The sequence below is a fragment of the Petaurus breviceps genome, unplaced genomic scaffold, assembly GCF_028583685.1.
Source record: "Petaurus breviceps papuanus isolate PSGF00001 unplaced genomic scaffold, PetGlider_PUasm1.0 37, whole genome shotgun sequence".
NCBI classification, from domain to species: domain Eukaryota; kingdom Metazoa; phylum Chordata; class Mammalia; order Diprotodontia; family Petauridae; genus Petaurus; species Petaurus breviceps.
Window position 1 is genome coordinate 69,129,976 of NW_027186296.1, and position 11,968 is coordinate 69,141,943.

At 39.9% G+C, this 11,968-nt stretch overlaps 1 protein-coding gene across 1 annotated transcript; it reads right to left on the reverse strand.

Moving 5' to 3' along the window:
• Positions 1-1,378: 1,378 nt before the first annotated feature.
• CTXND1 (cortexin domain containing 1) lies at positions 1,379-9,584 on the reverse strand. Its single transcript, XM_069097541.1, has 2 exons — positions 9,353-9,584; positions 1,379-1,959 (listed from the first exon to the last, which is right to left on the reverse strand). Exon 2 carries the CDS (start codon positions 1,903-1,905, stop codon positions 1,726-1,728), a length of 180 nt encoding a protein of 59 aa, XP_068953642.1. The 5' UTR covers positions 1,906-1,959; positions 9,353-9,584; the 3' UTR covers positions 1,379-1,725.
• Positions 9,585-11,968: the final 2,384 nt, after the last annotated feature.

An 11,968-nucleotide genomic window follows, 5' to 3' on the forward strand; every position in this document is an offset into this window, starting at 1 on the left:
TGATTATACCTGCTGAATCAGTAATCTAGCTCCTTGGAATAGTCTGGGGCCATAGATATTTAACTAGCTGTGGGCCTGTGGGCAAGACACTTAGCCTCTCTGTGCCTCAGTTTCCTCATCTATAAAATGAGAAGTTTGAACTTGATAACCTCTGAGGTCTCTTCCAACTTTAAATCTGGGAGGAGCTGTCCAGGTGGATAAAGTCCTGTAGGAAGCTGTATCATCCAGGTGAAGGAGGACTCATTGCTCTTGGTATTAGGGAGAGGGGAGGCTCCTGATAAACACTCCTCCTCCAATCAGCCCAGGCTCCTGGCCACCCCTCTATGGGTACAGGTGGGGGGGATAGTGTCTATTCTGGTGGGTGGGGACCTGAGCACAGCAATTACCAGTGGCATATCCCTTGCTCTGTTGTATTATCTTTAATTCTAAAGCATTTTCACACTTACAATTTAATTTTATCCTCACATACTTATGAGGTGAGAAAGGGCAAAGTTGTGTCCCCATTTTACAGATGAAGAGACTGAGGCACCAGACACTGAAGTGAGACAGTGAATCATGGCAGAGCCAAGATGGCTTCCCAGGTCTCTTTGACTTTCAATTGGTGGTATTCCCTCAAAAGACCTAAAGTCACTGCCTGAAGAAAGCCCACATCCATTGATTATTCTTCAGTTGCTGTTGCCTGTCTGTTTTCACAGAGGGACTGAGTCTCTACCCCACAACTCTGAGAAAGAGGAGCAGGTTCCCAGGGGCAATGCCAGCCAATCAGAGCCTAAAGGATACAGTGGCTAAGTGTTCTGCTTCTCTGTACTCTGGCTTGGAGAGCAATCAATCATACTTGGGACTATCAACAAAAGCATTCCTAAGATCTCTTAATACAGACTTGCAAATAAGTACAAAGCATTTTACCAGTCCACATAAATGTTCCTTTAGGCTACCCACTTGCCAGGAGTTACAAGGAAAACAATTTTTTTTTAAATTGACAAGTCTTGCTTCCACACTTGGTTGGATTCATGATTTGCCATTTTGCAAGCTGATACTTGCAAAGGTTTGCATTATTTTGTGTGCTCAAAGACCTATCACTTGGCAAGGTGTAATGGGAATGTAAATTTAAAGATCTTCCCTGCCCCTAGGCTAAAGTGCACCTGGAGCCTGGGGTGGGAGGCTTGTTTTTCAGTAGATACTTTTTGATTGGCCAGTGAGTCAATAAGGTTGTTACATTCTCTGAGCCAGGAGAAGGCTATCTAAGCCCTGATGTGTAGCTTTGTTTTGGGGCTCACTTTGAGAAGTGTTCTGTGATTTGATCAGATGAGACTTTGGGAAGCTGTTGTTGAGAGCCCCCCTGGCTTTGAAAAACCCAGATGTTGATTTAGTATGGATGTAATGGTTGGACAGTTTGGAAAGCTGTCTACTTGATCTGTTTCTGTCTTCATAATTCTGCCTGTATACTTTGAAGTTCAGGGTGCTGACCTTTTTCCCCTGAATGAGGTAAAAGATATATATTTGACTGATTAAAGTAAGCTTGTTAACCCATTTTGAGTTGCTTTCCTTTAACAAAGCAGATCTAAGAACCTGTGTTGGCAGCAAACCCTGGGGACGCTTGGGGTGCTTGCTGCTACACAAGGGCTTGTAAAGAGCTGGAACTTTCCTGTGGCTTTTTCCAGAAAGAAGGGACCTTTGGTCTGAGGCTGATTTTCATCCAGCCTCTCTGAAGGAGGCTGGGTGCTTTCAGTCGTCCAGATGCTGCTCTTCCCAGGTAGATGTAGGGATGGCACTGTAGGGGTCCACGATGACTTTGGCGCAGCGAATAATCATTAAAATAAGGAAGAGGCAAAGGAAGACAAAACAGGCCAAAGTCAATCCTTTGTCCACATCGACTTGCACAGGCATTGGAGTTGGTTCTTCCATTGTGAGGTTGTTTCCTCATCTGGTTTTATTCTGACTGGTACCATCCTTCTATTCCTACCAAAAAAAAATTTTTCCAAACATTAGGTAATGCTTCCTGTAACCCAGGGGTAGGGTAATAATTACTGAACAGAAACTGGCTCTTAACTAGTGCCAACTTTGGGAAAAGTTTTCATATATTAATGGTGCAATTGTCACCTCAGTCTTGAAAATTGAGGTAAGAGAAATTGGCTTTGTTTCCCAAGTAGGGAAGCCTACATTCACTCTGAACATTATAGATAGACTTAAGATTAGATTTTCCCTACTTAGCAAATTGAGTAAATGCCCCTAATGCTGACCTAATTTGTAGGACTGGGAACATCAGCTATGAATGATGTCATTAGGGGTAAGTCAAGTGTTAGAGCAGATATGGAACTAAAGAGTTAACTCTTCCTCCATGTTGACCCCTACCTCCACCTCTAAAGGGCAAGCAACCGTATGGAACATTGAAATTTAACGCCAATTTTTTTTTTTATTTGTTGATTAGCTTTGCTAATTTTTTTTCTTTCCTCTTCTTTAAAAAAAAATAGCATGGATAATAAGGAATGGCCCTTTGAGAGAGAGAGAAGGTGATGGTGGGGAGAATATGGGCAATGTAAATAAAATGATATTAATAGAATTTTTATTTTAATTTTTTTTAAAGTCCAGATGCCCTTGACTACCAAGGAAAAACTGTCTAAAAGTGGGGCTGACAGAGCCTCTGCAAGATAGATTGGACAAACTGTCATAATGTTGAATCTTTAGGTAAGGCTTTCTAAGTGGAAGATTACTACTGTTCTCTCTCATAAATGGAAACTATGCAAAATGTGGTTGAATGATGGTGCCTTTGAGAGAAATAGTGAAATCAGGAGGAGGCATAAATGTTGAGGGAAAGAACTTGGTTTGAGAGATGTTTAATTTGGGGTACTGGTGGATATCCAGGTAAAGATATAGAGGTACCACTGGGCAAAGGCTTGTTAGTTTTGATAATGTGGTCCTGGAATGAAGTAATCAGAGAACACACCCAAATTCATTCTCAAAATTTTCAGTTCTCAAACTCTACCCCATTGGTTTATCTTGGCATAGCACAGAAAGAAACTGAAATGCAGGATGGAATTGGTCACTGGTTCATACAAGGCTGTCATCTTGACATGCACCTTGGTTCAGACTGTACAGTAAGGAGAGATGAAGAACTTGGGGGTACAGCTGTGAGAGGAGGGGACCTTAGAACACTAGTTTTATATACACTTTTGGACAAATCAGTCCCCGTTGTCCAGAGCTATTGTACTACACCCTTCTCTATCTTATTTAAATTAAAAGAAATCAAGCTTGACCTGTAACCACACCTAGTTATCCCATAAATATGGGACTTTTAAAAAAATTGAAAAGAGAACAGGAAAAGAGGTCTATCTTTAAAAAAATTGCATGAACTTCATTGGTTTCTTTTAGGTACAGACTGAATTTACATACAGAATGGTAGTATGCTAATTTTCATAGTAATTTAAAGGGCCCTCTCTTATTTATATGACAACTTTATCACTCTATAGAAAACCAGATGCAAAAGTTGTCTTGATCCACTCTGTCTTCAACTCCTTTTACTCTGGTTTCCAACCCAATCCTGTGATTCTCCTCTATTGAACATTACTAATAACTTCCATATCCAATGGATCTTTTAGTTTTTATCCCCCTTGATCCACTCGAATCATTTGATATTGGAGATCATCCCCTCCTGAATAATCTCTATTTCCCTGGCTTTAAAGATGGTATACATCAATTTTGGTTCTCTTCTGCCTTTTAATCTTTGTCTCTATCTTTCTCTACCATTTCTTTGTGTCACCTAAGATTCTACCATTCTCTCTTTCTCTTCCCTCCCACTTTTCCCTGTCTCTCTGTCTCTCTCTGTGCTTCATTACTTATGGAGATGACTCTCAAATTATCTCTTCTGAGCAGCAGCATCTGAAACTGAAAAGGTCCAAAACTGAACTCATCTTTCCACCTAAACCTCTACATCTACCATTTCTTTCAGTGGTACAATCATTCATCCAGTCTCCTGTCTTCAAAACTTATTATTATCTTTGGGATGAGGAATAATCAACCAGTTACCGAATTTTGTTAATTTCACCTCAGCAACACTGTGTTGCATCCATCCCTTTCCTTCTATTCTTATTGCCATCACCCTAGACCTGATAACTCTTCGTTACCACTGGGAGTACTGGAAAAGGTTTCTAGTAGTTCTTCTCAACTCTATTCTCTCTTCCCTCCAAAGGCTTCATAATACTTATCTTCATTATGTCCCTCAGTTGATGATTTTCTATTGTCTAGAAAGCATAGCTCAAGCACCTTCTCTAGTGTTCAAGATTTTCCATGATTTGGCATCAATCTGACTTTCCACTGGTATCTCAGACTATTCCCAGTTATCTCATATCCTGTGAAGATAGTTATTCTCTTTCTTTGAACATGTCCTGTATTTCTCAGCTTCATAACTTTAGTTGTGCTGCTTCCTATATTTGGCAATTTTCCCCTATCTTTTAAAACCCAATTAAAAATTCACCTTCTCTAGGAAACCTCCTTTGTCCACCTCCTAACCACCAAAACCAAATGGCTCTTTGGTTTCTTTGCTCTTATGTCTTTATGTGCTGAAGAGTGTCTTCTTCCTAGACCATAAGCCATGTGAATTTAGTGACCCTTTAATCTCAATTTTTCATCCTCCCTCAATAGCCCCAATATGCACACAGAGTAAGTATTCAATCAGTATTTGTTGAATTTTAATTTTAATATGATGGTTGAGAGAAAAACCATATTTTTATCAGTCAATATTTATTGAGCAGCATCTTGGGCTATCACATCATCTTGACCTTTGTCTTACCACTAGAGTTAATGACTCTGGAAAAGAGAGTGAGTCTGATGCTTTCATGCAGCTCTACCCCACTTATATCCAATTCACAAGCAAGTCAAGAAATAACCCTTATGATGTCATTGGTTCTCTTTGAGAACAAAGGACAAACATAATTTACCAAGCACCTGTATATGCCTTGGCAATGATATTTGAGTATGATGATTACTGCCTGGGTAAGAATAGGAACCATAAAATCCAGAATCAGTCAGTCAATAGACATTTATTAAACACCTATTGTGTATTAGGCATTGTGCTAAGCAAGGAAGATACAAATGAAAGAAGGAAAAGATAGACCCTATCCTCAAGGAACTCATAATACAGAGGAGGGGAACCTAAAAAGAAGGGACAGATGAGGAGGAGGTATCTAGCACAGGTATGATGGAGATGTCCAAATAAGTCCAAATGAATGTAGTTATGGGAAAGGAGAAGATGGTTATTTGGGGTCCTCTCCTAAAATGGAAATTTTGGAGCTCATGGCTCCACCCTCCAGTCAGAGGAGCAGAGAATACTGATGAGGCACAAGTACCTAGGACGTTTCCATTTTGCCAGATGATGAAATTCCCCAATGATAAGGTTGCTGTGGGTATGATGAAAATGTCCAGATGAATATAACAATGAGAGGGAGCTACAGATGCTATTTTGAGGTCAAGTAGATGGCACAATAATAATAATGGACAACAGAAAAAAAGGCAGAACCATTTTTCTCTTGATTCTGTCCATTCTTCTCATATAACCTTTACAACTACCCTGTGAGGTAGGTGCTATTACTTTTTTTTTTTTTGCTTTTTGGAGGGCAATTGGGCAAGTGACTTGCCCAAGGTCACATGGCTAATTTTTTTGTGTGTGTTAAGTGTCTGAGGCCTTGAACTCAGCTCCTCCTGACTCCAGGGCCGGTGCTCTATTCACTGTGCCACCTAGCTGCCCCTGTAGGTGCCTATTACTATTCCCATTTTTAATAAATGAGGAAATTGAGGACTAGAGAGAACTCTAATGACACACCTAAGATTACATAGCTAGAAAAATGTACAATACTGGATTTGAACTCAGATCTGAACAACTCCAGGTCCTGTGATCTATTTGTAATACCTAACTTCCAATGACGATGATTGTGGTGGTAGTGGTGGTGGTGATGATGATGATGATAACTTATACTTACATAATGCTTGCTATATACCAGGCACTGTGCTAAAACTATGTGTTGCAGTACTGAATTAGGGCAAGTCTTGATTTTCAAAAAAGGTAGATTCAATAAGCTATAAGGCTAGCACAGTTTCTTTCCATTCCTATCAAAATTCTAACATGTATTATTAATGGGATTGTTTTGAACATTTAAAAAGGAAAATAGCAATCACTAACAGAAAATGTAACATCATGGAGAACAGATCATGGCAAACTAACTTCATTTCTTTTTATAGCAGGGTAATTAGACTGGTAGGTGAGGGGAATGCTATAGAAAGTATACCTACATATCAGCAAAATATTTGACCAAATTTCACATGCTATTTGTGTAGACAAGGTAAAGATATTGGGTTAGATGACACAGTAAGTCCTTGAGTAGTAGCATGGAGGTACCAAAGAGTAGTTATTAATGGTCTGAGGTCAACTTAGAGGGAGATCTCTAGTGGGGTATTTCAGGGATACTTCCTTGTACCTTGCTTTGTAATATTTTTAATGGTGACTTAGATGTCAATAAATTTTCACTTGATAAAAAAAATCTAAGAAGGGAAACCACTAATGACAGCTTCTATTTATTAGATTTGCTTTAAATTTTGTGAAGCACTCTACATATATTACCTCAATTGATTTTCATAATAACCCCATCAGGTTGGTACTATTATAATCCCCATTTTATAGATGAAGAAATGAGGTTTTAAGGAGTTTAAGGGACATACTCTGGTCATGTGTCCTGTCTGATAAGAGAGGCAGGATTTACATATGGCTCTTTCTGACCCAAATCCAGTATCTTGTCCATCAGGTTCTGCTGCTTCTGACATCTAAACCTTGGATCATAGAATGAGGATCCCAGAAAGATTCTGGCAGGTACCTGAATGGGAGGAATCTAATAAGATGGAACTTAATAGGGACAAATGTCAGGTTACATACATAGGTTCAAATTAACAACTGCACAAAGAATAGGGAACGATAATTGACTACTGTACAAGTTGCTCATGTTCTATGCAAGTTCAAAGTGAGCTGACAGTGTGATACTAGAACCAAAAGAACTAATTTCTCCTAGTCTACACAAGAAGAAATATTAATTCTCATAAAAAGGTGATGAATGTCCTTCTGTCTTGATTGGAAAAAGAAGAATCTTAGTATTGGGTTTCTTTTGGATGCCCACCACATTTTGGGAAAGACATTGAAAAGTTGGAACTTATTCTGAGAAGGTCAACCCTTGTTGAAGAGATTGGGGGCCATGATTTACATGAGCAACAGAAAAAATGAGAAAATCTTTAACTTGGAGAAGACAAGGGGCCATGGTAACTTAATTGTTTGAAAGACTGTTATATTAAAGAAGGGCTAGCCTTTTCCTGCTTGACCCAAAAGGGGAAAACTAGAAACAAAGCATGAGAGTTGCAAACACAGAACTAAGCTCAATGTAAGATGAAGTTCTCTAATATGAAGAGCTATCCAAAAGTGGAATGGACTCCCTTGGGATGAAGCAAGTGTGGAAGGCTGAGATTTCTAACTTTTGACTCGGGCCCTGGTGGCATCATAATTAGTGTTCCCAGATCTCAGCAGTCCCAAGAGGAAATGGAAGACAAGTTATGTCCACAGGAGCTACACAGTTCCTTCCTGTCCTTTTCTGTCCCATCTCTGTCCCTCATCACTTATTAGTTCCCATAATATTGGAACTGCCATAATAGACCATAAGAGCAACCACAGTTCATTCAACCAAAAGAATAGGACTTTCTATACAATAAGTGATTGGTACTACTGTGGCATGATACTGAGGGCAAGTCCTATTACCATGCCATAATGGGGAATACATGCTGCTAAGATCTCAAGAAACTTAGACTGTAATTTCCTATAGATATTGCAAATTAGGTTCTATGGTACCATTAACAGTACTATACTTCAAGTATATTATGTATTAAATAGGGTTTTTATGGGCTAGCCTGGGTATCTAATCATCAGTCACATTTCTATTGGAAAATACATTACAGCTTCAAACAACCTATTTATAATTGAGCTTTTGGGAGCGTAATCTATTCGCATTTTGGGGATTGTCCATATATTACTTTAGTGCTGTTGTCCTGTGCCCTTCCCTTAACTAAGTCAGCTCCAAGTTTAAGCTGGGTGAATCCCCCGAGTATCACAGGAAATTACAAAAGTAATTTAAGGATAAGGTATATGCTCTGTTATCAGGGCACATCACTGAGCCCCTTCTTTCTTTTTTTTTTTTGCCTTTTGGAGGGCATTTGGGGTTAAGTAACTTGCCCAAGGTTACATGGCTAGTTTGTGTGTGTGTGTGTGTGTGTGTGTGTGTGTGTGTGTGTGTGTGTGTGTGTGTGTGTGTGTGTGAAGTGTCTGAGGCCAGAACCGAACTTGGGTCTTCCTGACTCCAGGGTTGGTGCTTTACTCACTGCACCACCTAGCTGCCCCTGAGCCCCTTATTTCTAAAAAATGGATAGCTAGTGAGTTACTTTGAATTGCTATCAAGGTGAGTAGCTTCAGTTATCTAAATTCACAGAATCTTAAACTTGGAAAGGGTCTTGGAGGTTGTTGTAATAGAAATGTAAATTTAAGATCTTCCCTTCCCCTACACCATTTGATAGGCTTAAGTACACCTGGAGCCTGTGGCAGGAGGCTTGTTTTTCAGGAGATACTTTGTGATTGGGCAGTGGGTCAAGAGGGTTGTTACATTCTCTGACCCCTGAGAAGGCTATATAAATCCTGATGGGAGGCTTTGTTTTGGGGCTCACTTGGAGAAGTGTTGTATGATTTGACCAGATGAGACTCTGGGCAGCCATTGAGAGACCCCCGGCTTTGAAAAACCCAGATGTTGATGCTTCCCTCTCTGGTAACTGACTAGGTATGGATATAATGGTTGGACAGTTGGAGGCCTGTCTGCTTGAAATGTTTCTCTGTCTTGTGACTTCTGCTTGTAACCTGTCTGTATACTCTGAAGTTTGGGGTGCTGACCTTTTCCCCTGAACTAGGTAAATGATATGTTTGATTGATTACAGCAAGACTGTTGACCCATTTTGAGTTGCTTTCCTTTAGAAAAGCAGATCTAAGAACCTGTGTTGGCAGCCACCCTGGGGATGCTGGGGTGCTTGCTGCTACAGTTGTCTGGTCCATCCTCATATCTAACACATGAATCTCTTCTACAACATCAAAGAATCTCCAGATTTTTAGGCTTTGGAGTAATTTCTTCTAATGTTCTAGTTCCTTTTAATTACGTAGCAGATAGGAGTACTACCAATTTTCTAAATTTGTCCAAAACACTGCTTTATAAGTACTTAATGACATAACTCAATCAAATAATGTAAAACAATTATGTAGCAAATTAAAATAAAAGAAAAAACCCACCTGATAAGGTCTAGACAAATGGGGTCTGTTTTCCCACCTGTCTGGCTTGCAAAACACTCCAGCTGCAAAATTTCAGGTTTTGGTGGTTCCTCAGAGGAGTGGTCATGCTGTTACAACTCACTCAGGGGTAATTCTGCTTTGGGCAAAAAATACATTTATATTCCAGACTGTAGCTTCTGAGCCCCCACCAGTGTACATTTAAACAAACCAGTTACAATGACACCATTAACTCTTAAACATAAAACATTTACTAACTAATAGGGCAAAAGCAAAAATAATCACACTTTAATATTTACTTAATAGAAGGAAAAAGTAAAAATAACCAAAACATCAGAGAACCCATAAACTTGAGTTATATTCTCCCACCAATGCACAAAATATCCAAAGAGGTGGGAGTAGGGGAATGGGCACACACAGAAATGGAGGAGTAAGGGACATGAATAGGGAAACCTATGTGCCTGAAGCAGCTTGACTCTGGACTATGGGCCTGGATGTTTATGGACTCTAAGAGATAGCTGTACCACATAAAATCTGTCTTTTTCTAAGCCTTTCAGCTCCCTTGATGGAGGAAGCCACTTCTTTGCTGTTCTTGGGCCACTGAAGTAGTGTTAATCTCTTTTGGAGAACAGAAAGCTTAAGTTTGCTATCTAAAAAACTTCCCAGGTTTGTTTCCTTGACTATGAATTGAGACAGCATTACACTTTGAATGACAAGCAGCTCTCTCTAATCTTGGATCTGCAAAGCTATTCAGCTTGTGTTCTCCAGGGACTTTGAGGGGTTTATCCCCTTGAGTCATAGATGGAGTAAATGACAACATGAGCAAACATTGAGAGGTTTCTTCTCTCTTAAATTGCATATGGTGAATAAAGAACAAGGCAACCTTTCCCCCACCAGCTTTTGCCCCACAGACAAATATCCTCCTTTTCTATGGTCATCTCTTTCAAATACAACTTTTCTTCCAATTTGATTAGCTCCCACCTCCATCTCCATCAACAACCTCTGGTGGGCTGGTCTTAGCTTTTGTTGGCATAGCAGCTCCAGTGGTCTGTGCATTCTGTATTCTATGTTTTGGCTTCTGATATCTTGACTGTTTTTTATCAGCTTCTCTCATGAACTTCTCTGATCTCTCTCCTGAATTTGATTTCTTGATTCCTGACTTTATCTGGCTTAACATGTTGCTTCTAAAGCCTCAAATCACAGCCTCATCTCATGTCTAGTGCCCCAAATCTACATTTCTGTCAGATATAACATAAGTAGTTATTATACAATGGTTCCCAAATAATTCCTTAATGTCATTTTCTAGCAATATACTGCAAAGTTTTGAAAACAGCCATATTCAAATTAGCCACTAGGGAAATGATGCACTTCTGCCAAACCTATCCAGTTGTGCCTTTGAGTGGCCTGTTTTCACTCTGGTCTTCTCAGAACTCTCTGTATATCTCCTCAAGCACTTTTATTTAAGGGTCTGCTTGTTTTCTCAGAATGGTTTGTTTTTTCAAACTGCTTTTCTCTGATTCATACTATGTCCCTTTCCTACCTTTTTCAACAAAAAAATTATCCACCCAAGAGAGGTTCTTGTATGCATAAGGTATTTTACTCTAGGATTGTTTGAAATATAAAATGGAGTCATGATGCTTGCATTCTGCCCTGGCTATGAAGCAGGAATACAAGAAAGCAAGGAACGAATCTGTTTTTCATGCCTCTGAATGTATAAACTCCCAGAGATTACTCACGTTTTGTCAGTTTGGTAAATGCTTGATTGCTTGATTCCTTGTTTGTGGAACCAACCCATGAATACACTGAAGATTCATTTCTCATTGCTTGGTTTTCCTATGATCTTTTCTTTCTTCTAGTCTGGTACTTCTTATAATTAAGCATGGTGTCTACTTTTTGGGGTTTGGAAATACATCTGCCCAAGATTGATACACTATACAGAAATGAAGGCTGAGCTGTGGAAGACAGGGCCTTCTGTTGGCATAAGCCCTAGCCTCTGGTTCCCCAGCCAATATTTCTCAGCCCTGTTCTTCCACAGCAGCCAGGGAGAAGACAGAGTGGTGCAGCAGAACTCAACATGCCCCAGACTGAACCTATTATCTTTCCCCCAAATCTTCCCCTTTTCCTAAATTTTTCCATAATCTGCAGATACCACCATTAGTAACGCCCTCAACTCCTCACCCTCTCTCCCTCCCCAAATCCAATATCTTGACAAGTCCTGTCAATTTCACTTTCCATTCCATCTCCTATATGTACTCCCTCCTCTCTGTTACTGCTACTTCGCTGTTGCAGGCCCTCATCCCCTAATGGCTGTACTATTGCAATAGCCTGCTAGTTGATTTCCCTGCCTTAAGTTTCTCCCCACTCCAGTCCATCCTTTTCATATTCCTAAAGTACAAGTCCAACAGTGTCATCCCTACATTCCCCACCCAATAAACTCCAGTGGTTCGCTATCAGTCTAGGACCAAATATTAAATCCTCTGGCATTCCTCTTCACAACATGCCCCCACATACATCTTTTTAGTCTTCTTACTCTTCATTCCCCATTCCCTCTCACATACTTTGTGATCCAGTAATACTGCTTCCTTGCTGCTCCTTGAACAGGACAATCTATTTCCACTG